General features: G+C 38.7%; 1 protein-coding gene across 7 annotated transcripts in view; it reads left to right on the top strand.

The window, feature by feature from the left end:
- The window catches only part of ANAPC1 (anaphase promoting complex subunit 1), a 180736-nt gene that overhangs the window by 43786 nt on the left and 110909 nt on the right, over nucleotides 1-26041 (top strand). For all 7 annotated transcript variants that reach the window (XR_012065179.1, XR_012065178.1, XM_072951459.1 and 4 more), the window contains 17 exons: nucleotides 1103-1194; nucleotides 2466-2600; nucleotides 2774-2856; nucleotides 3903-3981; nucleotides 4710-4784; nucleotides 10105-10181; nucleotides 10711-10801; nucleotides 10893-10946; nucleotides 11341-11534; nucleotides 14129-14215; nucleotides 16012-16129; nucleotides 17093-17170; nucleotides 17529-17596; nucleotides 18499-18637; nucleotides 20213-20299; nucleotides 21864-21959; nucleotides 23628-23826. Coding sequence is in view for 5 of the 7 variants with exons in the window: in XM_072951459.1 (XP_072807560.1) it covers nucleotides 1103-1194; nucleotides 2466-2600; nucleotides 2774-2856; nucleotides 3903-3981; nucleotides 4710-4784; nucleotides 10105-10181; nucleotides 10711-10801; nucleotides 10893-10946; nucleotides 11341-11534; nucleotides 14129-14215; nucleotides 16012-16129; nucleotides 17093-17170; nucleotides 17529-17596; nucleotides 18499-18637; nucleotides 20213-20299; nucleotides 21864-21959; nucleotides 23628-23826 (1752 nt within the window). In the remaining 2 variants the exon portion in view is untranslated. The remainder of the gene's footprint in view (nucleotides 1-1102; nucleotides 1195-2465; nucleotides 2601-2773; nucleotides 2857-3902; nucleotides 3982-4709; nucleotides 4785-10104; nucleotides 10182-10710; nucleotides 10802-10892; nucleotides 10947-11340; nucleotides 11535-14128; nucleotides 14216-16011; nucleotides 16130-17092; nucleotides 17171-17528; nucleotides 17597-18498; nucleotides 18638-20212; nucleotides 20300-21863; nucleotides 21960-23627; nucleotides 23827-26041) is intronic.

The raw sequence follows: 26041 nt of genomic DNA, 5'->3' as shown, positions 1-26041 counted from the left end.
ATAGTGTTAAGTTGTTGGCCTGAGAAATACTTATTCAGGAGATACTCAGGACTGGCTTTTAAAGCTTGTTCACCTGCAAGGTGATTTAGCATTCTTCGGCTGTATCACAATGATATCTGGTGATGCCAGCATTACACAGATCTCCCAGCCATGACACACCTCTTTCACATTGTATGTAGAGGGTTTCATCTGGATTCATATGCACGTGCTCTTTTGTATAATGACCGTCAGAATGTACAGACTGTTTTTGTACTGCCCTTTTCACATGTCACTGTCATAAGTGGCATTTAAAATTTTACATTGTGTAATCATTGAGTCGGTGTTTTGAAAATTGCCTAACCATTTTCTCACTTTTATAGGACTTTTAGGTTGTTTTCAATTCTTTGCTCTTAGGCAGTAAACCCTGCAGTGAATACTTGTGTTTAATTTTTTTCTTTCTTTAAAATTTTTTTTTTTCCTGGAGATGAAATCCCAGGAATGTGAACTTTTTTTTTGGAGGAAGGAGTCTTTGTATATAATACACTTTGCTATGCAAAAGGGATGGAGTTAGAGTTAGGGTATGCTTTTTAGAAGTATGAATTTGCATCCAGTCAAGCTTTTAGCATGAATATAAAGAAATTCTATCACAGTAGGACTGAGTATTATATAGATTCAGAGTAAGTGTCTGGATACATAATATTTAATGCTTAAAAATTTAAGTATCTCTCTTGCCTGTTATCAGTATTTGAACATGTTTTCACCACATCTAGTGAATGAATTTGAAAATAACAGAACATCAACAAAAGGAAAGAAGTTACAAATTGAAGCTTTTTATATGCACCTCTCTCCTTAAAAAAATTTTTCCTATTTTAAAAATAAAAACAAGATTTCACAATATTTTAAAGTCATTGCATTCAAATTGGCAAATTGAAAGAACCAGTTTGGGGCTTTATTTTGTAGTAAACTGATAGTTGTGGACACCATTTGTGATAATGTTAGATCTTTCTCATGGTTTATGTTGAATCCGTAGTTCTTAGGCAACTTGCTAGAGAGGGACTCTAAAAAGTTTACAAGTCTGGATTTTAAGAGGCCAGCTTGAACTGTGTTGCTTTCTGTTTTCCAGGCAGGCCCCCTGGTCCTGAGATGGAATACTGCACTGACAGAGAGTCTTACTCTTTAGCTGCTGGCTTGGCCTTGGGCATGGTTTGCTTGGGGGTAAGCAGAGTCTGTGCCTTCAGATGCTTCAGTTACAACCGACCTCTGCTTGTTGAGACAAATAACCTTGACACTTTGCTCTGAATACCACTCTGCTTTACTGTGACTTGACTTAACCCTGATTCTCAGCTCTTTCTTCGTTCTGGATATTTTTCAAAGTGCCAGATTGGGGAATGGAGAGAAAGTGTAGTGAAGAGTGGGACTTTTAAGGTTTCTTCCCCCTGACTTAGATGTAAGTGTTCATGAATGAACCAAGGGAATGAAGTTTCTTGAAAAGAGTTCAAGACATAAGATGAAGAAGCGACAGCCCACTCAGTTAGAAAACAGGAAACAGTGGAAATGTGTGTATGAAGGGGAGCCTTAAGAATCAGTAATAGTTACTAAATATAAACCATAACCCTCTTTTGGTGCCCTGGTGCTCACTAGGTGTCCCAGAATGTTGCCATGATAGCAGCTGGTTTGTGACCCTATCCAAGAGACATAGTATAGAGTGACCAGAAATTGCATTAAATTGCATTAAATGACACCATCACCCAGAACGTAGGTTCTTTGAAGAACCACCAGAAACTGAATTGTGTAAAGAAAGGTCTATTAGGTTTTTGACTCGTCACACTTGATGCGTGAACTAAAGAGGCAGATGATACAAGGGAAAACATCATGCTGGGAATTAGGACCTGAGTTCTGGTCCTGACCAGTGAGTCACGTCACTAAACGCGGCACTGTCTGGTGATTAAGCAATTTGGTAGATCGTAGAGCCAGACTGCCTTGTTTATATCCTCACTAGCTGTGTGACCTTGGATGTAATCTCTTTGTGCCTCACTTTCCTCATCTATAAAATAGTAGCTGTGTGATAGAATTGCCATATTAAGTAAGTTAACTCATGTTAAACACACCAAATTGTGCCTGGAAGAGAGTTAAGTGTTCAGGAAGTTATTTTTACTAATATAATTATAGCTCATAGGCACAGAAATGAAAGGGTTCAGATGTTCATGGTTCAGGCGCCATTGAGTACCACCTAGTATGTTCTTTAACTGTTAGTGCAGTTAGCAGTATTTATGAAATGAAAGTATTAACTTGTATGTAGATGAATTGTAATTGTAATGTGAATTATTAGTAGACTGAGTATTAGCTCACGAGAAATACTTATTTTAATTGATAGCCCGAAACACGCAGCTGTGAAGTTAGTTTATTCTTTTCTTGGCCATGAGTGTGTGTTACAGATCTTCTTCCGTTAAGATTTCCTTTCACGTGTCTGTTCCTCCGTTTTCCAGCACGGCAGTAATCTGATAGGGATGTCTGATCTCAACGTGCCTGAGCAGCTTTATCAGTACATGGTTGGAGGCCACAGGCGCTTTCAAGCAGGGATGCACCGGGAGAAACATAAATCTCCAAGTTATCAAATCAAAGTAAGTCCAAATGAAGCAACAGATCGAAATGCTGGAAGCTAAGAGGTCAACTTGAAAATAGTAGTTTTCATACCAACCTTTGTAAAATTTGTTAACTAAGTGTAGGCTAGTATTCAGAAGAATTTTATAATAATTCAAAACTCCTTTACACAAATAAACTTTTCTTTCGATAGGAAGGAGACACCATAAATGTGGATGTAACTTGTCCAGGTGCCACTCTGGCTTTGGCTATGATCTACTTGAAAACCAATAACAGGTACTGCATCTCCCCTGCCCGTCCCTTGTCATGACAGTGTGACTCTGTTTCTGACCTCAGTAGTAAAACTAAATTATCTTTCTTACTCCCCTGTGCTAGATCAGCCTGATCTTAGTGCTCTCAAATACTTCAAGTTATATAGATTTTTATCTAGAAATAGTAAATTTTGTTATTGTAATGGTATCTGTCAGTATAGTTGCCCATTTCTATTCATTTTTGTTTTTCAGTTGAGTCACTGACAATCCAGTGATATCCACATTCCTTTTCATTAATTTTACATGTTATTGTGAGGTCTGGTTGAATCAGAAATACTTAGCGTTACTATATTTCAGGTTACCATTCACAAAAGTGGTTTCTGCCTAGTTCAACAGCTTTCCTAATGACCCTGCCTTCTGCCTCTGCAACATGGAGTAATTAGTGCTGACCCTTGAAAGTAGACGTTTGGCATTTGTTTTTTACATTTTGCATAGAAGAGTAAGTTGGGTAGGAGACATTAAACCATGTTTTAAGTCTTTTAATTTAAAGAGCATTATAAGATTCAAGAAATTTTTCAGTGTTGTAAATAAATTCCTTTTTTAGAAAAACCGAGTATTTGCAAAATTAACAAAAGTTTGATTAAAAACAGATTTATTCATTTACTGTTGGGATCAATGTGTATGTCATTGCTTGCTTGGCATTGGAGATATTTCAGTGACCAAAACAAAACTAAAAATATCTGCCCTTACAAAGCTTATAGTAAGATATACATACATACATAATAAAAATTATGTTTGGAGGGTGAAAAGTACTATGGAAAAAAATAGCAGTGATTGCAATGGAGAGGAAATTCTTGAAATCTCTCTTGGAATTTTTGTTTGTTTGTTTGTTTATTTTTTGGAGCAGAGGTAATTGGGTTTATTTATTTTTAATGAAGGTCCTGGGTTCAGTCCCTAGGACCTGTGCATGCTAAGCACACACTCTACCACCGAGCTACACCCTCCCTGGAATTCTTGATTATTTAGTCCTCTTCTCGAGCAGTAATGCTTACTGATATCCTCCACCAACAGATCCATTGCAGATTGGCTCCGAGCTCCTGACACTATGTATTTGCTGGACTTTGTGAAGCCAGAATTTCTCTTGCTTAGGGTATGATACTTTGCAGTTTTTCATTTCTTTTAAGATACGTAGTCTATTTGTGGTTCTCAAGTTTAGCTTGCAAATATAAATGTCTCTACAAGGGAATCTGTAATGTTAAGCCATCATGCATATATGTAATTGATAGTATTCTTTTGAAATTTCCCAAATATGACTGTAGGAATTGCCAAGAAAGGCAGCTACATTGGTATATAAGACTTGGAGTGACATTTCAATTTCTCATATTATTATTCAGAACTTCCTAATAGCAACAAGGGACTTCATTACCACTTTGTTTTACATTCTTTCATTATTATTAAGGATGCAGTAATACTATTAAGGGTATAATTAGTGATAGAAATTGTTTGACATAATTGCCTCCAATTTTCCCTCTTCTTTAATGTTTAAATATATGTTTTTAGCATATGGGTGGCTCTGTGTAGACAGAACTATGAATAATTCTTATGTTCATGATTTTTCTTTATGGAGGAAGTTTTAAAAACTTCTCTACAACTCCTCCAAACTTTGATGATGATCAGTTCAGTTTTTTTTGTGATAAAATCTAAGTCTTCAGTTTATTTTAATGAGTAGCTTAAGTTGATACTGTATATATTTAATTTTTCAAAATTTCCATCAGTTGGGAACCGATTCTTAAGTTGTCCTATTTATAATGTTATCATTGTTGCAGAATCTATGAACTTTGCCTGCTGTAATTGATTTTTCTGTATTGCATTTTTAAGACACTTGCTCGATGCCTGATTTTGTGGGATGATATTTTACCAAATTCCAAGTGGGTCGATAGCAACGTTCCTCAAGTACGTGAGTATAATAAATATTGTATCTTAAATCACATAAAATTATGTGGGATTTCCAAAACCCTATAAAATACTTTTGAAGGCAATATTGATGATTATGACATTTCTTGAATACATAGTAACTTTCATTTTAAGATTGTGTGCTGAGCACAGACCATAGCCTTTCTTTTTTGGTTACAGAGACCTAGAAATTGTGATTTTTTAAAAAAATTAAATGTATCGCAGAACTCTAAAAAGCGTTTTTGATATTTTTATCCTGATTAAGTACACATTTATCTAAGATACTGTTTTACTTTGTGGCAGTTTTTTTATCTTGTGTATAGTAAGTTGTTTTAATTACTTTATGGCATATGTACCCAATAAGCCAAATAGTTAAAAGTAAGTAGACTGTTTAGTAAAATCTCCAAGTCAAATATTGTAACTAAATATTGCCCTTTAATTAACTAACTGTCCATGTCTTCAGTATCTTTTTTTGGGAAAACAGATCTATCTTTGAGAATGCTAGAGTGTTTCCTTTAATGTTTTAATAAGAAAATTTCAAAATAAAGAAAGGTTGAGAGAACTTTATACAAACATGCATACAACCAGATTCTACAACTAGTATTTTACTATATAAACTTGTTTTATCACATACCTGTCCATTTATCTGTTCCTCTATCCAATCTATCGTTTTTTGATGTGTTTCAAAGTCAGTTACAGACAGTAGTACACTTTTTCCCTTAGTATTTCAGCATGTGTATCATTAACATTAATTCAGTATTTACCCTGTTTTCTTTTCCTTTTACGATAAAATGTATATATAATGAAATGCACAAATCTTAAGTGTGTAATTTGATAAGATTTGACTAATGCATACGCTCATGGAAACAGACCTTTATCAGAATGGCCAGAAGTTCCTTCCTGCCCCCTCCTACTTAGTCTGCACTCCCTCCCCACCCCCAAGGCAACCAATTTTTTGATTTTTTCCTGAGTATATTAGTTTGTCTGATGTAGAACTTTAATGGAATCACATACAGTATATACCCTTTTGTTTGTGACTTTTTTTAACTCCGTGTGATTTTGAGATACTATTGAGTAGTGTCAATAGTTAGCCTTTTCATTGTTCAGTAGTATCCCATTGTGTGAACGTACCATGGTTTCCTCTCTCATTCTCTTTTGTTGAATGCCTAGGCTGGTTCCAGGTTTTGGTTATTGTCAAGCGATCTACCATAAATATTCTTATAGAAACGTTTTTGTGGGCTTATGTTTTAATTTCTTTTGAGTAAATACTTAGGATTGGACTTACCGTGACATAGAGTACATGGTGTGTTTAGTTTTATAAGGACTGGTAAACCTTTTTCCAAAGACGTTGCACTGTTTTGCACTTGGACCAGCAGTGTATGAGAACACTGGCAGCTGCATGTCTCGGCAGTGTTTGGTGATGTTAGTCTTTTTAATTTTAGCTCTGCTGGTCCATATGTAATGATATCTTATTGTAGTTTCAGTTTGCATGTTCATTTTCATTTACTTATTGTTTCTTCATGTATCTTTTTAAATGAAATAATCTATTTATATCTTTTGCCCATTTAAAAAGTTTTTGTGTTTGTCTTTTTATTATTGAGTTGCTAGAATTTTTTATATGTTCTGGAAACATATCCTTTGTCAGATAAATGTTTTGCAAATATCCCGCTAATCTGTGGCATGTCTGTTCATTTTCTTAGAATATTTTTGATGAGCAGAAAAATTTTTAAATTTGATAGTGTCTGATTTATCAGTTTTTAATTATATGGTTGTTTTTTGTGACCTATGAAAAAAAATTTTTTTCCTAACCTGAAGATTATTTTTTCTAAAATCCCTGATGTTTTAGCTTTTATGTATAATTATGTAAATCATCTCAAAGTAATTTTGTTTATGATATGAGGTAAGGGCTGAGGTTTTCATTTTTAAAAATATATATATTTAGTTATGCCAACACTGTTTGTTGAAAACACCCTCCTTTCCTTGTATTCCTGTGACTCCTTTGTCAAAAATCAGATGACTGTTGTCTTTTATTCTTCTTCTGTCTTTTCTACAGATTGCTGCATTTCTAATGATTTATCTTTATGTGTACTCACTTTCTTCAGGCATTTTGTTTTCCTTTTAGTCCATGAAGTGAATTTAAACATTCTATTTATTGTACTTTTTAGTTGTAAAATTTGCATATTACCTTTTGTTACAATTTTTGCTTTTTCTGAAAGGATTTTCTGTGTTTTCAGTCATTATGAGCATGTTGTCCTTCTAGTTAGAAGAGCTGCTTTAAAATCCTCTTAACGCCAACAGTGTGGTCATTTCAGCATGGTTTTACTTTGTCTTTTCTTCTGAGAATAGGTTGCATTTCTTGTTCTTATGTTAGGTCATTTTGATTTGTATCTGGGACATTGTGCAGGTTGTCTTTTGAAGACTCTGGTTTCTGTTGTATTCCTCTCCAGTGTTGTTACACACGTACATACATACACATGTATCTGTGTGTGTGTGTGTGTCCTCACAAATACACACACACACACACACACACACACACATAAATACATTTTGTGTCCAACCTTATCTCTTGCTTGCCAGTTCTAATCTTAGTTCAATTCTTTAATCCTGTGGCCTTTCCTCAGAGTCCGCCCTGGTCACACATGGTTCATGGGTCAGGCAGACATTCAATTCCTAGCACATTTAGATGTCAAAGATACCAGTTCCTTTTGGAAAGTGCCCTTTAGAATGTATATTGTAGGAAGAAATTATACTTTTTCTTCCATTCCTTCATTCAGCATATGTTTTTGATCATTTGCAAATGCAAGATGCCATTCTAAATTCTGTTACATTTAAGATGCACCTGACTTACAGATTGCCTTCAAGAAAACTTCAGTTTACTAAATTTACTGTTTAGTTTACAAAGTGAAATTAAACATGTACACAAGTAACTATATTCTTAAATTTATGTCAGTTCTTTTTTTAAACTTTTGTAGAAACGTGATCCTTGGACTTTTAATATAAAGTTATCTCTCGGACATTTCTTCTACTTCAGACTTAATTTTAAATTTGGTCTTACATCAGGGATGCCCAGTAGGACATACAGCAAGTTCACAGTTCTGTTTGTTGATATTGCCTGTTGCTCTCATTTTCTCCTAGTTCTCACCCACTTATTTCATTGATTCTGTAGCAGGGCCCCTTGTAGGGAGCAACTTGGCATCAAAAGTGGGATTAAAAGGGTCACTTTGTAAACTGCTTATTTGTTCAAACTTAAGGCATGTATCCAGTACAGTAACTAGCATCTTCATAGCACTTTTTCCTTCATAAAAAGCTTTACTGTACAACCTAGTCTCTCTTCTTTTTGGGGTGTTGCGCTGTAAATTGTTCAAGTACTGCCCCCCGTGTATGGGTGGGAACAGTGTGCTACTTTTGTTTTTTTGTACGTCTGTGTAGACCATGAACTCCTCAGGGGTGGCTGCGGTGTCTTTTCCACCTTTTTGTTCCTGGTAACCAGTGCACAGTAGCCAGAGCGCAGTACCTCGCTGTTACATGGAAGACTGGCCCAAAACCACCCAGCTAGGAGGAGGTGGGACAAAACTGAAACTAGCTGTTAGGACTTCGGAGCTTGAGCTTCTTGTGTTAGACTCTGTACAAGACAGAGCAGATTGGGGTCTTTTTATTCATTTCCTGTGTGCCTCAGTCTGCCCTTAAGTGATTACATGTTTCCCTTTGATTCCTCCTTATATTTCTCTCTCTCTTTTTTTTTTTTAACTTTAGGAGACTGTAGAAAATATAATAAGGACTAGATTGAAGAGTGTTTTCCCCCCCACAGTTATGTATAACCCACGTTTTTAGTGATGCTTTTAACACGTTGATTGCTGTGTCACTCAAATTTGGGTGACAGTTGTGTTTCCTCAGGGGCACCCGATCCACAGTGGGCGATCAGCGTGTTAAGTGATTGATGACCAAGTGTGGTCTTGTGATAGAGTGGTACAGATCAGTGATGGTGATGATGATGGTGATAGCAGCTAACACTTATAAAGAACCCACTATGTACCAAGAGTTAATGTTAAGAGCTTTGAGTAGGTTAAGTCCTCTAATTCTCACAGGAACCTAGAGGGTGGGAACTTTATTATGCTCATTTTACACATGAGGCACGACTTGCCTACAGTCACAGGGCTAGTGAGTGGCCCTGCTGGGATTAGAACCCAGGCCTTAAAGCTCCAAGGGTACGTGCCCTTTTGAAGACAAAAAGGAGCTTATAAATGCCAACTGTCAGAATAGAAGTATTCCATCCTGACTGATGTTACTGCTAATGTGTATGAATGTTATAATCAGGTTATCCATGTACATATTAATTACTCAGTTTGGAGTTATATCAGTTTTTTCAGAATGTCATTCAATTTCTGAATAAATAACATTCAAAATTAAAAATAAAGACAAGAGGAAGGAAGAGAGATGGAAGTAGTTATCAGTCTGTGTTACACAGCCAACATAATTGCTTACCTCATTGAGATTATCAGAGAGAAAAGGTATTTTCAAGTTTTTGATTTGGTATTTGAATTTGGTATTCTGAATACTTACTGGTTTATTATAGAAAGCATCCTGAAATGTGACTCCCCTGAACAGTCTTCTAAAAAGACTTATAGGAATAAGTCTTCAGAGTGTTACTTCTGCGTTCTTGCACATTTTTAGAAAATAAATAGCGTTATCTTTTTTATTTGTATTTTTAAGTAAAGAGAATCAAATCAGTTCTTGGTTGTTAAAGCTAGATATTCTGTGTATCTTTTTAAAATACATTCTCATTCACTATGTGTACTAAAGGGATGTGTTTTCTAAACAATTCTTACAGATTAACATATTGACAGTTTGGCTTGGCTAGGCAGTCCGGTAACATACCTCACCTCTGGTAGACAGGGAGGTTCATACTAGAAACGTTCGTGAGGAAGAAGTCAGTGTCTCTGATTAGAGTCTTCTCCAGTTGCTTTTTTCCCCACTTTTCTTACTGCTTCCCCTCTTCTCTGCCCCATCTCTACTCTGTGGCCATCATTTTTGCTTTTCAGTTCATGAGAGTGAAATATTATTACTCTGTTATTGATTCATAATATACTTAAGTCCTCCAGTTTATATTCATTCAGTCCTATTCAGTTATTTGGCCCATCTTAGACTTGAAATATGATTACATTCAATGTGATGAAAATACAGGCCTTTGAATGAAATGGTTTGGTAAAGCTTTTTTTAAATGTAAATATGGCCAAGCTAAGCAGTATGTTATTCTTCAAATTATTAAATACTTGTAGCTTGATTATTAATGTCCAGGTATTCTTGCTATCTGTTTTCACAGATTATAAGAGAAAATAGTATCTCTCTCAGTGAAATTGAATTGCCTTGCTCAGAGGATTTGAATTTGGAAACTTTGTCGTAAGTCATGAAATGTGTAATACAAATTAGCTAAGCATCTGTCGGGTAAATAAATCGAAATATACCGTGTAGGAGAGATGCTGTCCTTGATTTGAGTAATTCTGAATCCTCTGTGTTTCTAACCATTGTTTATCAAATATTCACAAGTTTGGTTTTTGTTTAGCTCCCTAAAATACAGAGTTCTTTTCCTCAAAAAACAATATCGGAGATTTAACTTGTCCATATTCCTCTTTTATCCTTTCCATTAAAAAAAATTGGCAGTGATTTTTAAAAATTATTTTCTTTTGCTGCATTTGAAACAGTACAGGCAAGAGACAGACTTGATCAGTAGGAGCCACATGGTGCTTCTGCTGAAGAAAACACTGCAGAAATCTGTTGATTGGGTAGAGGCACAACTGAGCATTCCCAGAAGAATATAAACTAATTTAGAGAATAGGAGTATTTATTATTTTTACCCCCAAATAATAGTAATAGTGAATTTTAAAGCAAAACAAGGACAATATTGAAATTTCTTGTGTTCTGTTTTCAGGCAAGCACATGTCTACATAATTGCAGGAGCTTGTTTGTCTCTGGGTTTTCGATTTGCTGGCTCAGAAAACTTATCAGCATTTAACTGCTTGGTAGGAAGGAGATTCGTTTATTCTGTTTCCTTTTTTTACAGAGCCTTAGTATTCTTCTTTTAACCTAAAATTTTTTCTTTTGTTTTTCCAGCATAAATTTGCAAAAGATTTTATGACTTATTTGTCTGCGCCTAATGCTTCTGTGGTAAGTCTTTTTATGATGATTCTCCTGGGGAATAAAATTAAGCTGGAAGAAAATTCACTGATAATTCAGTTACTTATGTGTTGCCAAATATCTGTGCAGTTTGTTTGAGTTTAGGATGGGAAATTTGAACCTTTGGCTCATCTTTATATTTTTGTCCTGGGGTGTTAATCAGGTGAGAATATGATTACCTGATTCACCAAATGAAGGATGCACAGTTATCTAATTCTTGTGACAAGAGAACAAATAAGAAAAGCTGTAATCTTCATGGACTGTTTGTTTTTTTCAGATTTTTTAAAGCTGTAAACATTTATAGTCTAATGATGGCTGGTTTAGTTTTCGATAATAAAGGAAATGTAGCACCAGGGTTATCGTGTGTCATCGCTTGCGTTTCCAGACAGGTCCTTACAACCTGGAGACTTGCCTGAGTGTGGTGCTGCTGTCTCTGGCCATGGTGATGGCCGGCTCAGGGAACCTAAAGGTTTTGCAGCTCTGTCGCTTCTTGCACATGAAGACCGGTGGTGAAATGAACTACGGTTTCCACCTAGCCCATCACATGGCCCTTGGACTTCTGTTTTTGGGAGGAGGAAGGTAAATGAATATGTTTTTCCTCAATGAAAAGATCTCGTGAGCACGATCTCTGTGAGTGACTTATTTTGATTTAGAAGCATGAAAATTTTCGATTCTGACTAGCTGTTAGCTTTTCTAGGGGCATTATTACACTTAAAAAGGCTTTTTAAAAATAGTTTACCCATCAGTTCCTGCCCCACTTAGCAGAGTTACCATCCTCTCTCTGATACACTTGGTTGGCATCACTGCGTTTCTCAGAAGAGTCTGTACTCAGTACTTCATAGCATCACCTCTTGTTCCTCACTGTTTAATGATTTTACTCTTCTACTAAATTGCTTTCTCATAACGGTCATGAACTCTGTCAGTCACCAAATTCTGTGAGTTTTCCTTAGATTCTGTGGCTTGCTGTTTAACTCTCTTAATGTTATCTTTTGATGACAGAATTATTAATATTTTTCTTTTATGGTTTGTGCTTTTTTGTCCTTATGAAATATTTCCTTAACCACAAAAAATGAAAATATTCTCTTATTTATTTTATAGAAGATTTTTTAGCTTTTCCATTCACATTTAGATTTAAAGTCTACCTGGGACTGAGTTTTCTGTATGTTTTTTTTCCCCAGTTGATGCCCTACTGTTACCAGTTTATCCTTTCTCCACTGTTCTGCAGTACTACCTTTGTTATAAATTAAATATCTTTATGTATGTTTTTATTTCTGGATTGTCATGTTCAGTTGTCTATTGTTCTATACTTTCACAGCACCCCACTTGTCTTTATTAGTGTGGTTTTATGGTAAGTCTTGATATCCGGTAGAGGAAATCCTCCAAACTGGGATTTCTTCTTCAAAAGTGTATTTTTCTGTTCTTGGCTCTTTGCCTTTTATATAAATAGTGAAATTCATTTGCAGTTTTTCCACACTAGACAACCGGATAAAATGTTGATCAGAATTGCATTGAGTCTATCCATCAGTCTGGAGGAATTGAAATCTGTTACAAAATCGAGTCTCTTCACCTGTCAGTATCATGTATTCCTTCATTTATTTAGCTGTAGTTTATGTGACCTTGGCCAACTGACACAATTTCTACAAGTCAGTACGTTTATTTTATACTCTTCTTTAAGAATGTATTAAACACTGGAACACACCCTTCTAGAAGTACAGAAGTAAAGATTATTAGAAAGGTGCGCCTTCTTTTTTGACAGATTTTGTAGAACTTTCTTCCTTTATTGTTTATTTGTGTTTTGGGGGGAGGTAATTAGGTTTATTTTATTTATTTGTTTGTTTGTTTATTTATTTTGATGGGGGTACTGGGGATTGAACCCAGGACCTTATGCATGCTAAGCACGCACTCTACCCCTGAGCTACACCCTCCTTCCTCCTTTATTGTTTAGAGTTAAAAATGGTTAAGGAAATATTACTGTGAAAATTCTTATTTTAAGATTTTTAAAAACTTATTGTCCTTTCAAAATAAGCCCTGCATTTATTGTGTTCTCCTGTTCCATCTCTTCTCTCGTCTCATCACGCACCGCATGACCCTGCTTGCTCTTCTTTCATGCTCAGCACATTTTCTCCCATTCTGCTGCTGCTTTCCTATCGGTTTCTTATCTTTGAATAGTTACATGTGCTCTGTGACATTTACATTTCTCATAGCGTAGTTACACCCTTATGCTTAATTTCAAAATTTCTAACATTGATATCTAATGTTTAGATTTTGGTTTTATCAAAGTGGTAAAGAGAAAAGGCTTAGTCTATGCATTTGTCAAAATAGATATATTTCCATATTTAAATTTTGAAATCTCTTCTTCATTAAATATATGTGTGATGATAGATGCTCGTTCTTTCTTAACACCCCGATTGTTTAAAAAGACAGGGGAAAAAGATTTGGGGATCTGTGTATGTGTATACGTGTAACAAGAGATATATGTATATTGACTAGCAACAACAGTGGTTTTATGTGATGTCCTGAGCCATCTTGCTTTCAGAATATCTAAAAGAAAAACTAAAAGTTCAGACTAATCTGCCTGTTTGCCATGCTGAATTTGAGCAACAGTGAAATAACTTAAGGAAAATTTCAAAAGAGTTTATTTTACTAAGAATTATGTGGCCATTTTAAACGAGTTTATCATATTGATAAGGAAAAAAACTTTCTTTTTCAAGGAATAGTTTTTTATACATTCATCGTAACTTTTTAATGATAGCTTTTGCCTGTTTTATTTAGTCTATCATTCCAAGGAAATGCTTATGCTTTATAGAAAAGGAAAAAAATATTTGAGATACCGAGTGAAAAACCCTGTACTTTTAGAAGTAAGTTGTCTGGGATTGCCTTCATGGTTCTCAATACTGTGCTCTGAAGTTTGAAACTTGGCTTACTAATTCAGGTTTTGAAATTTAACATTTGTGGGAAGTTGCTTCTCCATTAAATAGTAGATGATGTTGAAGTGGCTTAAGGACTAACTGTAAAGTAAAATGTTCAGAGCATTGACGTACTTGTGTTTATAAAGGCTGTAGTTCCGTCAGAATGCCTTGCCGCAGCACCCCAGTCTCCTGATTCTCGAGAATGCCGTGGAGGTTTGCCTGGTGGGACTAACAGCATGTGTCCCTCCCGGCTGTGTTCTGCAGGTACTCGTTGAGCACGTCAAACTCTTCCATTGCCGCCCTCCTCTGTGCCCTGTACCCGCACTTCCCAGCTCACAGCACTGACAACCGGTGAGTCTAGTGATTTCCCTCACGTGATCTTTCTCAGGTTCTCTAAGGGGATGATCTGATTGTGTTTTGGTTGCATGGACTCATTTCTAGATTGGCTTTATTCTGTTCTTAAACTTAGTTATCTTCCTGGGTAAATCTTTTAAAAAGTTTCTCTCACAGAATATTAAGCCTGAAGAGCCCTTTGGACATCTGATGACCGCTCTGTCTTCTGCCGTGCTCCAATCAGGGAACTGCCCTAACCCCGAACAGGGTTACATTTAGGGAAAAAGTCATCGTGCAAAATGTAGTAGCCAAGAGGAGCTGAATACGTTTTGGCAGAACTGTTCGATTCCAAGAGAGGATTTGTCTGATTTAGGGGCAATATCTGTATGAATTCAATTTTTTCCTTCTTTTTTCCCTCTTTAATTCTGAGAAATTTTGTATAAATGACAGAGGAGGGACAAGACAAGCAAAATGTGGCAAAGAGCCAGACAATGTAGAAGGGGCAGTGAGCAGGAGAGCCTCAGATGTGTGGAAGCAGCCTGATAATACAGAAGCTCTGCCTTTTAGAGCGCAGAGAACCACCCACACTTCAGTTTCCCTCGGAGTTTCAGGTGTAGCCATTCTCTGCTGTTTGTGGAAGAAGGGGAGAAGCTAGCTCCTGTATCCCAGTGGCATCTGAGATGACCTGTGAGCTCAACCAAAGGCTCCCCCAGCAGTCTGCCAGAGAAGGATCAGGAGAGGGAGTGTCCATTGTGGTGACTAAGCCGTCATTTAAAACTTACGTGTAATGCGTCACTGGGAGTAAGAGATAGATAGCTGTTGTACAGGAGTAGCCTGATCTAAAGTCCAAACTTTAATGATAGGTGGTGCCTAAGAATACGGCTGTTAATATAACTGACGAGTGGTCTCTCACTTGTCCGTTTAGGGAAGATGTCTCCAGTTGAGGTCAGCAATCGGCTAGGGCACAGCAGAGACCCACCCTCACGTGCTGCTGGACAGAATTTCAGATGGTTCATTTATTATAGACAAAGTGATTGGTGATAAACATTTAGAACCTTTATTTAACTGATACGTATCTGTTTTCTCTGGCCTTGATTGATTCGATTTCTAATAGATTTATAGGGGCGGGTAGATTTGGATGGGAAGAGGGGAGGGTACTGATACAGCTGAAATTAAAGAAAAATGTATTTGAAGTCTCATTTTATCCTTCCTTTATGGGGTCTTAAAATGTAAAAACTTTTTATATGTTTAAATTACAAAATATAAATTTTAAATCTTAGAAAATTTTTTGAAAACTCAGAAAAGGACACATGCAGCAAGAAAAATATTGTCATATCTTACCCATTAAGTTTTGGTACGTGTGTTCTGGGTGTGTGTATGTATCTGTGTACAGGGGTTTATATGTAGAAGAGCTTTGCTATCTGAGGAAAACTGTCACCCTTTCTTTCCCCCTCTTCTTCCCTGCCAACCCTTAAGAAAAGAAGAGAAAGAAGTGGAAGTAAGCCTCTTAGAAGGCAAAAAGGGACGCCTGTGTTGACTTTATAAGTGATCAGTTTATTAAGTATTTTCATGTTTGGATTATTTTTACTTCCCTGTAAAACCTCTTGACTGTGGAAACTCAAGTAACAAATTCTTGTGTCAAGGATCATGTGTCTATAAGTCTTTAAAGTGGATTTCTCCATTACTTTTTAATTAAATCTCATCTTCCTTTAGGATTGCTGTCGCTGGATGCTGTGTCTTGGCTCAGCTCATGCAGACTGTAGGGCTCATGCCGTTGCCCCCTGTGTTACCACCTCTGTGTTCTCTGTGAGCAGGTATCATCTCCAGGCTCTCCGGCACCTGTACGTGCTGGCTGCAGAACCAAGACTTCTGGTGCCCGTGGATGTGGACACCAACACGCCCTGCTATGCCCTCTTAGAAGTCACCTATAAGGTAACTCTCTCCCCTGTTGTTTATTTGTAATTTCATTGCCGCTCATCCATCTCTGCAAGTCAAAATGTTTTGAAAGTGTCCTTTAAAGGATGACAACAGTGAGTTGAACTCTCATAAAAATTGAAGCTTTCACAGTTCTTGTACATCCTGCCAGGCCGTTCAGGCTCATTCGTGGTCTGTGGGTGTAAGACCTCAGAGCTCATCAGCTGCTCTCTTGTCTTTAGAGCTTGTAGTTTGAAAATGACCCTGTTAACTTGGCATAGCTGATAGTAGTGTTCCAAAAAATGAACTGAGTTCGGATGACTCGGATTTGTTAGCAGAGTGCTTTAAAGTGCAAGGTTTTGTATTTGATGAGAGATCATTGATTTAGATGCACAGATAGATTATAAATCATGTCTCTTTCCTTCAGAAAATTGTTAAATGCCTTCTGTGTATTGAAACTGTGCAGGGCTCTGGGGTACGAAGTTGAGATGACGTTGCCTTTCCTTAAGGAACTTCTGTCCACTGGGGAGTCAGGCATGGATACAGACAGTGAGGATAGAGTGTGATGATGGGAGGTGTGTGTCGAATGCAGGAGGAGCAGAGGAGAAGTGTTCCCCTCCAGCACTTCTGGGATTTGGGAGGCCGTCATAGTAGACACGGTGTCTGGGCTGAGATTTGCTGGCTGAGCCAGGCACCTTCCCAGCAGAGATGACAACACGTGCGGAAAGGCAGCGGCCTCGCAGGTGCAGGTCCGCAGCCCTCCCCGCAGGTGAAGGGCAAGGCTGAGAGCGGTGGAAGGTTGCCGGCTCTGCAAAGGAGTGTAGACGTTAGCCCTTCCAGACCTGAGTACCGGAGAGGAGTTTATGCCATTTGACAAGCTGTCTGCAAACCGCAGGGGAGGGGAAGGGTAGAGCGATGTCTCTTTTCATAGTCTCCCCTGACTATGTAGTGAGCTGTGACGGTTCTTTTGCATTTGTAAAGGGCACTCAGTGGTATGAACAGACCAAAGAAGAGTTGATGGCTCCTACCCTTCTTCCAGAACTCCACCTTTTAAAACAGGTAAGTGGGATGTGATTTAGGAAAATGTATCCAAGAGTTAAATTCAAACGGAATCAGCGTAGCAGTAAAGATGGCTAAATAAAAGCCTGTGCTTTCCCTGTGTTTTATGAGAAGTAGGAAAGCAGCAGCAGAGGGAACAGTCACGAGGAATGGAGGTCTTTACTCAGAGCGCTCTACTGATGGTTAGGTGGCCTGAGAGCAGGAGTCCCATTCAGTTCCTTCTGGAAGTGGAGCTTGTTATGTCTCTGTCTTTTTTTTTTTTTTTTTAATTTTTATTTCCTCTGAGAAGCTTGAGTTTCATTTTATTGAACTAGCACTTTCCCAGCATTGGACTGACTGTTCACATTTATCTTGACAGATTAAAGTTAAAGGCCCACGATACTGGGAACTGCTCATAGATTTAAGCAAGGGGACACAGCACTTGAAGTAAGTGTGTGGAAGTTCTCACATGTGTCTGTGAAGGGAATAGAAATATCTGGGAAGGTATAAATTACAGATTATAATCTAAAATGCTCCTTGTCACCCTTTAATCTCACCCAGGACAGTACGTAGGGTGTGTACTGAATAAAGTGGTCTGTATCTTTGAAACAGTTTGTATTAGAAAATAAAATTTTAAATTTAGAAATCAAATCCTAAATATTTATATTAATTCACTGAGAAACTTGAAGTGACTTAAATTGAGACGGTAATGGAATTGTCTTTTGGAGCAATAATGAAAGATTTAGTTTAAGAAAACGAGGCTGATTTATGTGTCCACAAAGGGAACTTTGTAACAATTGGTGTTTGTCAGATCCCATCTTCTGTAGCATCTCTTTACCATTCTCTTGTTAGGTTGTTCTTATAAAATTAAGGTTCTTGTAGATTGTTTTTGGGTTGAAATAGTCATATCCAAGTAATTTCTTCGATGAAGTAAGAGAGAGAATGTTAATAATTTTACACTGCAGGTGTGTAAATTAAGTCTTTAAATTTCCAGAAAGTTCTGTCTTTAGATTTGTAACATCATTTTTTTTTCTGTAGACCAATCAATAGATACTTACAGGGGGTATAAAGAAGTGTTAGATAAAATACTGCCTTTAAAGTTCACATTGAGCAGGTAGAATGCCTTCTTGTTTAACAGGTTCCATGAATGTAGACACAGAGAAAAGCAGAACTTTATTATGACTTTCTTTCAGGGACTGATTTAGTTCTAGACACAGTGGGTAACAGTGCACCTTGGTGGAAAACGGTGAAGACTTCGTCTCCTGTGAACATGATACTGGGAACCACTGTATTTCTAGCCAAGAACTGCAGTAATAACTCACATTAAATTCATTTTTGTCTTCTTGCAGGTCAATTCTGTCCAAGGATGGGGTTTTATATGTCAAGCTCAGAGCGGGTCAGCTCTCCTACAAGGAAGATCCGATGGGATGGCAGAGCTTGTTGGCCCAGACCGTTGCCAACAGGAACTCCGAAGCTCGGGCTTTCAAGGTAGTGCTGATGGGCAAAGACTGAAGCGTATTCTCATCACGAGAAGGAAATATTTACAGCTCTGTGTGGTGATGGACGTTAGATAGAATTACTGTGGTGATCACTTTGCAGTGTATACAATTATTGAGTCATTATGTTGTACAACTCAGACCAATAAAACGTGTGTCAGTTATATCTCAACTTAAAGAAAACCCCAGGATTGAAGGGTGAGAGGGAGTAGGTTCGAATCCCACTAGCCTACCCAAAGTGTATACTTACGTGATGAGACTTTCAGTACCATTTAGGTAGATCTGCTCTCTCTGATCACCGCAGGTTGTAAAGACCGAGTGACCTTGGCCTGTTGGGGCTGTTTTATGTGGCAAACATTATAAAGTATGGGCCCTCTGCCCGGATTCTAAGGCTGATTTACATTTAGTGGCAGGGACAGTCAGAATGTACCTTAACACTAAAAAAAATTTAGCCTAATAACCTTACTTACTAAACCTCAAATCCATCAAGATTTACTTAGTTCATGGCAAAAATAAAAGAAAGATCTTTGCAAGGTAGCACTTACCAGTTCTTATGACTGGGCCTTTACGGTAGTTTCCAGGGAGTAAGCAGACATAGTTGACATCAGTGAATTCTGTTTGTCAGCATTCGATAGGTTCTCTATGAAATACTTTTGAAGGAGTTTTGGAGAGAGTTTAACTTGAATTAGCTCTATTGCTTTTATATACACTGGAGCCCATCTCAAAGACCCTAATCCAATTTGTAAAGAAAATAGATGTTTAGACTTGAGTTTGAATGGGGGAAGTATATAAAAATTAAAAGATATCTCAATTTCCTGCCTGCTGGGAGTTCAGAAGTGAAATATAAACCTCGATGGAAAATGGTAATACTTTCGTATTCTGTTTTCAGCCTTGAACCTCGAGTGATAGTCTCCCCTACCCTTTTTTTCCCATTTTTTTAATTGTAAAATACACCTAACAGTTTACTGCCTTCATCCTTTTAAGTGTACGGTTAAGTGGTACTGAGTATATTCATGTTGTTGTGCTACCATCACCACCATCCATCCGCAGAGCTCTTTTCTCGCACAGTTGAAACTGTCCCTGTTAACCCTGACTCCCCATCCGCACCGACCCCGCCCCTCTCCACCCCGCCAGCCCCTGGCACCCACCGTTCTCCTTTCTCTGACTGATGGTTCCAGTGACCTTCAGACGGCACTGGTCTTTTTGTGAGTGGCTTATTAGAGTGATAATCTGTATTCTTTTCAGTAACAATTCTGGTTTCTAGTGTATCTTTCAGTTAGTTAATGAAGGAGGGGAAAGCCTTTTGGGGTGAGTTGTGTAAGAAAGCCCTATTTCTGTTAGGCCTTTTGATAAATCAGTAGCTCGTGGCAGCTTGTGCAAAAGCTGCTTGTAACTTTAGAACAGGTTGTTGAAGCGCTAGCAAGTTTTACAGTCTTGGGTTTTGTGGGAACATCGTGTGAAAAAAATGAGGTCGATTTTTTACAACTGCATGCATTACAGTTTGAGTAGTAATGGCAAGAATCCTTATTGTCTCACTTACACTTGTTGTTTGTTTTCTTTTTTTCAGCCTGAAACGATTTCAGCGTTCACTTCTGATCCAGCACTTCTGTCGTTTGCTGAGTATTTCTGCAAACCAACTGTGAACATGGGTCAGGTATATATTACACGGTTTGCTCAGCTCTAAGATTCGAATTTGTTCCTGTTTCTGTCTGTGGACACCAGCAGAAACCTGTAACATCCGACTCTGTCTCGGATGTTGATGACATGCGTCAGGCACATTGGATGATTTTTATTTGACAAATGCAGATTTTCTAAGGTCTAAAGCTATTAAATTCAGTAACTTCCTACCATGATAGAAGAAACAACTTAAAATTGTAGGACATTAGTTTTGACAGGTGATACTTTCTCATGTCCGTTCTTGCACTGTTCCTTGTGTTCAGTGTTTACTGCCTGTCCCTTGTTTTTACTTAATTTAATTCTTGTTTTCTCTTTTTCTCTTTTAACATTTTTTATTGATTTATAATCATTTTACAATGTTGTGTCAAATTCCAGTGTAGAGCACAATTTTTCAGTCATACATGAACATATATATATTCATTGTCACATTTTTTTCTCTGTGAGCTGCCACAAGATCTTGTGTAAATTTCCCTGTGCTCTGCAGTGCAATCTTGTTTGTCTTTTCTACAATTTTGAAATCCCGTCTATCCCTCCCCCCAACCCCCGCCACCCCCTTGGCAGCCACAAGTTTGTATTCTATGTCTATGAGTCTATTTCTGTTTTGTATTTATGCTTTGCTTTTTTGTTTTTGTTTTTGTTGTTGTTGTTTTCTCTTTTCTAACCTTCCTTTTGTTGGTCATAAAACTGTTACCTTCAGGATTCAAAGGGTGCTGGCAGATCTTTGATTTAATCCGTCTGGTGGCAGGGATTAGATGTGGGAGCTAGGTGATCTGGAATCGATGGCCTGTTGCTTACAAGCGTGTGTGGCCTTGGGGAAATTTTTTCAACCTCTGTGAGGTGTAGTTTCTTTATTTCTAAAAGTGGGATTATAATAGAGCCTACCTTACATTGTTGTTTTGAGAGTTGAGTGAAATAACCTTCCTGCCTCTTATTTATTGAACCTGTGCTGTATGCTGGGCACTCTGCTCAGTACTCTTTGTAAATTTTTTGTTTGTTTCTGACCCTGAGGGTATGGGCTTTATTGTTCTGCATTTATGGATGAGGAAACTGCCACTTACAGGCATCATATGTCCAAGATCACACAGCTAGCTAGTGAGGGCCGGGCCTGCGCTCAAGGCCACAGGTCCCTTGGGAAAGCCCGTGCCTGCCCTTAACCCCGTCTCGACTTGGCCCTGCTGCCTCCCCCACACCTGCTCTGCTCAGCGTTTCTACTCCATCTTTGTGGATGCCGGGTGCCCTTTCTAGATCCTGTTCTTGCCAGCCCAACCCAAGTCGTATCTCTGTTCATTTTGCCCAGCTTGATCCCTTCCTCTCCTCTACTGCAGTTATGTCCTTAACTGTCCCTTGGAACTTAATTTTGGTTGTATTTTATTGATATTTAATGTTGCATACACTGTGATTTATAAAGACCTAGCTGTTTTACCTTTTTATATCATTCACTGCAGAACTTAATGGACCATAGGAGTTGCTGTATAGTTGTTTTTTGAATTGATTTTGGAATATACATTGATGTGCTACAAAAAGATTCTGGTTTTCCACAGAAACAGGAAATTCTGGATCTCTTTTCTTCAGTGCTGTATGAATGTGTGACTCAGGAGACCCCAGAGATGTTGCCGGCATACATAGCGATGGATCAGGTATGGTGCCAACACCTGTTCCAGTTCTGATGAGATTGATCTTGTATTTCAGGTAACATACCGAACAATGAGGTAAGGTTCCCTACCTGTCCATCTTTTTAGTTTCTCATTTTCTTTTAGAATTTCAAAAAAGGAATCCCTACCAAAGTTGAAAGCTCTGTACATACCAAAAACTCAGAGTTTATGATCCCTGGAGTGCCGCTTGGTGGGCTGTCTTACCCCAAGGTTTCCTGTTCTCTCCTCCTTGCCTTCTCTTCTCACTAAGAAAGAAAGAGCATGTTCCCTCCCTTTCTCCCCTAGCATCCATGTGTGGTCTCTTGCCTCCCTGCTGACAAAGCCTCTTCATGGAAAACATTGTGCAATTGAGCAGTAAGTGAACAGTGCCCCGGTGATGGCAGTCACCCCTGTGCGACTAGGCTGGCAGAGGTCGTGGCATCAGTATGTAGGGATTTAGGGAGCTGGAGTCACTTTTTTATTTCTTTCATATTGTTGCTCTTTTAAAAGAGCCTGAAAGAGAGGTAATGCAGAAGATAATGCCTGACAACATTCCTAAAGGATTGGACTAATTTACTCACTTTAGGTTATTAATAATACATATGGCTTTTAAATCGTTTCATATGTTTCTGGCTCAATTTTTTAATTAATTTATTTTTTTAAAAATCAATTTTGCAGTTAAACCAAGCTAATAGTTCTCTAACTTGGCTAAAATTTATGTGGAAAATCTTAACAATACAGATCCTCCAAGTCCCATTCCGTAGCTACTGCATCAGAATTTCTGAGCTCTGTCGTCCAGGATCTATAGTTTTGAACAGCTCTTTGAGTGAATATGATATAATGAGTTCACAGATGAGAATTTGGGACTCAGTGTCTAAAGCCAAAGGAAGTAATCTCTAATGTAAAAATAATCTCTACTGAAAAGCTCAGTGGGAAAATGCAGGAGGTAGTTTGCAAAAAACCAGGGTTAACTTAATGTAGCGTTCTCAGTTAGAAGGCAAGTTCCAGTATAACCAAGTAGGCCTAGAATGCTGTCATTGTCTGGCATTCACCTTTTTTGATTGGTAAGTGTGAATAAATGATGTCCGCGCTCTTACTGCTTCTCGTAGTGTCTCTATACAGCAGCCAAGTAATGAGTTGTGTTTTTCAGTTGCTGACTGAGTGTGTGTTCTCCTCTTTTTATGCTCTGAAACTTCACCCCCTCGCAGTCGCGGGCAGGTATCTATAGAACATACCTTCTGGTTGCAGCCGTGGGTACTTTGCAGATGGGTCCCAAGAACAGCATTATCAGTAATATTGTTTTTGCCCTCTGACCCCTGGGATCCCTGGCCTGATCCTGGCCACGTCATTGTAACCAGCCTGGGTCTCCCAGAGGTGACTGGCTGTAGACCTGTTGAGTTTTTGTTTTTCAGAGCCTTTGAGCCAAGAATGAGCTCATTTGCCGTTGCTGCTTTTTACATGAAAGTTGTTCAAAGACAGTGGGCCATGTATCTAAACCCAGTAAAGGGCTCCTCTGTGGGGCAGAGTGCATCAAAACACAGAGTGGGTTCCCCTCTGCTCTTCGTTGGTTTTATGAACCACATTTAAGTGACATTCTAGTGTACAACTCCAAGGAGGTGACAGAGCATCTGCACTCCGTCATTAAGTTGGTTGCTGTCCTCTTTTCTCCGCAAGGCTGTGAGAAGACTGGGAAGAAGAGAAATGTCCGAGACGTCTGAACTCTGGCAGATAAAGTTGGTGTTAGAGTTTTTCAGCTCCAGAAGCCACCAGGAGCGGCTGCAGAACCACCCGAAACGAGGGCTCTTTATGAGCTCGGAGTTCCTCCCTGTGGTGAAGTGCACTGTTGACAACGCTCTGGACCAGTGGCTGCAAGGTAGTAACAGGTGGTGCCCCTCGTGCTTCCAGGCTGCCCTGGAACTCAGGCGTTTCTGTTCTGACTTCCTCGTTGGTAAGCAAGGCAAGCCTGAGTACAGTCCAGAATGGCTGCGGGTGAAACGTTTCCGGCTAGGTGAATTAGACTCTGATTATCTGCTTTAACTTCCTTAACAGGTGTATTTAACTCTGCTTTATAAGCCAGGGGTCGAATATACATGTAGCATTTTAAACACCACTTGACACTTGTATCTTTTCTGGCTTCAGATCGTGTTTCCTTTCCAGTGCCTCCCTCTTCTTTTTCTTAGCGGTGTGGCCTGTCACCTACCTGAGGCCCTTTTTGGTGCCTCCACCCTGTGCACACTGAAAGCTTCATGTGTGCTTAGAGGGAACGCTTGCTTTGGTAGCTCTGAGTCAGTCAGTGAGAACCTGGAACTTCATTAACTCTGGCTCCCTGTCAGTGGAAGTACTGACTTGTGACTGCAGTGAGGTGGTGAGGTTACTCCTCACAGTGCAGAAGTAATGATGCCTCATGTGAGGCAAATGGCAGGGCCTTTTGATAAATGGAAAGCTGTCTGATATGTAATAGATGCCTGAGATGGATTTTTAGTAGTCAGTTCCTTGATCTGTTTATTCTTTTCGGTTCTAATGCTTCTAATACATGTCTGACAGCAACCTGCTTTGGGTAAATACTGGCCCTGGTAATATCAGTAGTAACAGTTCTTGATTCTTTAAAGTTGCTGGTAACTGACAGAACCTAGGGATGTGAATATAATTAAATTTGAAACTAGCTGTCCCACTGCACCTGGCTGAGGCTTCTCTGTCTGCCCGCCCCCGGCTCTGAGACTTGCTTCTCCCAGGTACCAGCTGCGATGGCTTTTCTGTATTTTACTTAGACAGGAGATAGGAATGAGGGGGTAGGTGGAAGGAGGGGGAAGAAAGGTTGATTGGAGCCCATCTTCACCCAGCTTTAGAGCCGGGGTGGGCTCTGCCTAATCACTAAAGGCTGAGGTCAGGTGGGTGTAGGGGAGGAGGGAGAGGGAGGGCCCCATCCCAGAGAAGGGTGATGGGGGCGGAGGGTGTGGGGCAGTGGTTTTTGGCAAACACGAGGGAGTACCTTGCCTTCGCATTTCCCGTCTGCATCCTTCTCTCCTCCCAAATCAGTGCACTAATTGTTTCTTTTAAAAAAAAAAAGAATTTCCAAAAAAATTGTCAACCAGATTGTGAGGGACATACATGGAAAACAGCCATTTCAAACTCCCAGTTTGTGTTTAACACCCATATCTGGTCTGTTATCTCCTCTTGGGATTTGAAAGGTCATGTAGTTCCACAATTTATAAAAGTATGATAATCATTTTTCTTCTCATGTTTGGGGAAAAATTCAAGTTATTTGTAAGTTTTGGTGTTTAGTTTAGCATTTGATCACCTATAGCAGACCCTTGCTATTGATGAGATTTAAGACTTTTCTTTCTCATTGAATTCCTTTGGGGTCCTTCTCTGAAAGTCAGTGGACTGTAAAAGTGAGTGTTTCAGGACTCAGTTTTGTACCATTTATCTGTTTATCATCTTTTTGCCAGTACTACACTTTCTTAACTACTGTACACACAGAGTAAATGTTGAAATTTTGTAGTCTTAAGTCTTCCTGCTAAAGCAGTGTTGAGAGGGAAATTTACAGCACTAAGTATTTGCAATAGGAAGGTCCCAAATCACTAATCTAAGTTCTCACTTCAAGAAACTAGAAAAAGAAAAGCAAAATAACCTTACGCAAGCATACAAAAGCAGAAATCAATGGAATTGAAAACAGAAAATAGAGAAAATCAGTGAAACAAAAAACAAGTAGGCGTGAGAACGTCATTGAAGAGAAGTCATAGCTCCCGTGTTCTCTCCTTCCTTTCATGATACACTGTCAGAGAAGAGTCGCTCCTTGCCTCCTTTATCACTCCTGCCGCCCACCCCAAAGGTTTCTGCCTCCCACCAGACTGACATCCTCATGGTCAAGTTCCGTGGACTCCTGGCGTTGTTCCTATCACTGTCTCATTTTTATGGAAACAGGCCTCCCTTGACTTCTGTGACAGTGCACTTCCCTAGTTCTTTTTTTTTTTTTTAACCTCTGACCATCCTTTCTCAGTTCCATCTCGATTTCACTGTCATTCCTTCCTTGACCTTTCTGAAACTCATCCTTGCTCCTTCCTCCCTCCCCTTCCCTCTCCTCTCTC

Source organism: Vicugna pacos, chromosome 28 (genome assembly GCF_048564905.1).
Source record: "Vicugna pacos chromosome 28, VicPac4, whole genome shotgun sequence".
Taxonomy (NCBI): Eukaryota; Metazoa; Chordata; class Mammalia; order Artiodactyla; family Camelidae; genus Vicugna; species Vicugna pacos.
This window is presented reverse-complemented; position numbering and strand designations above follow the sequence as displayed.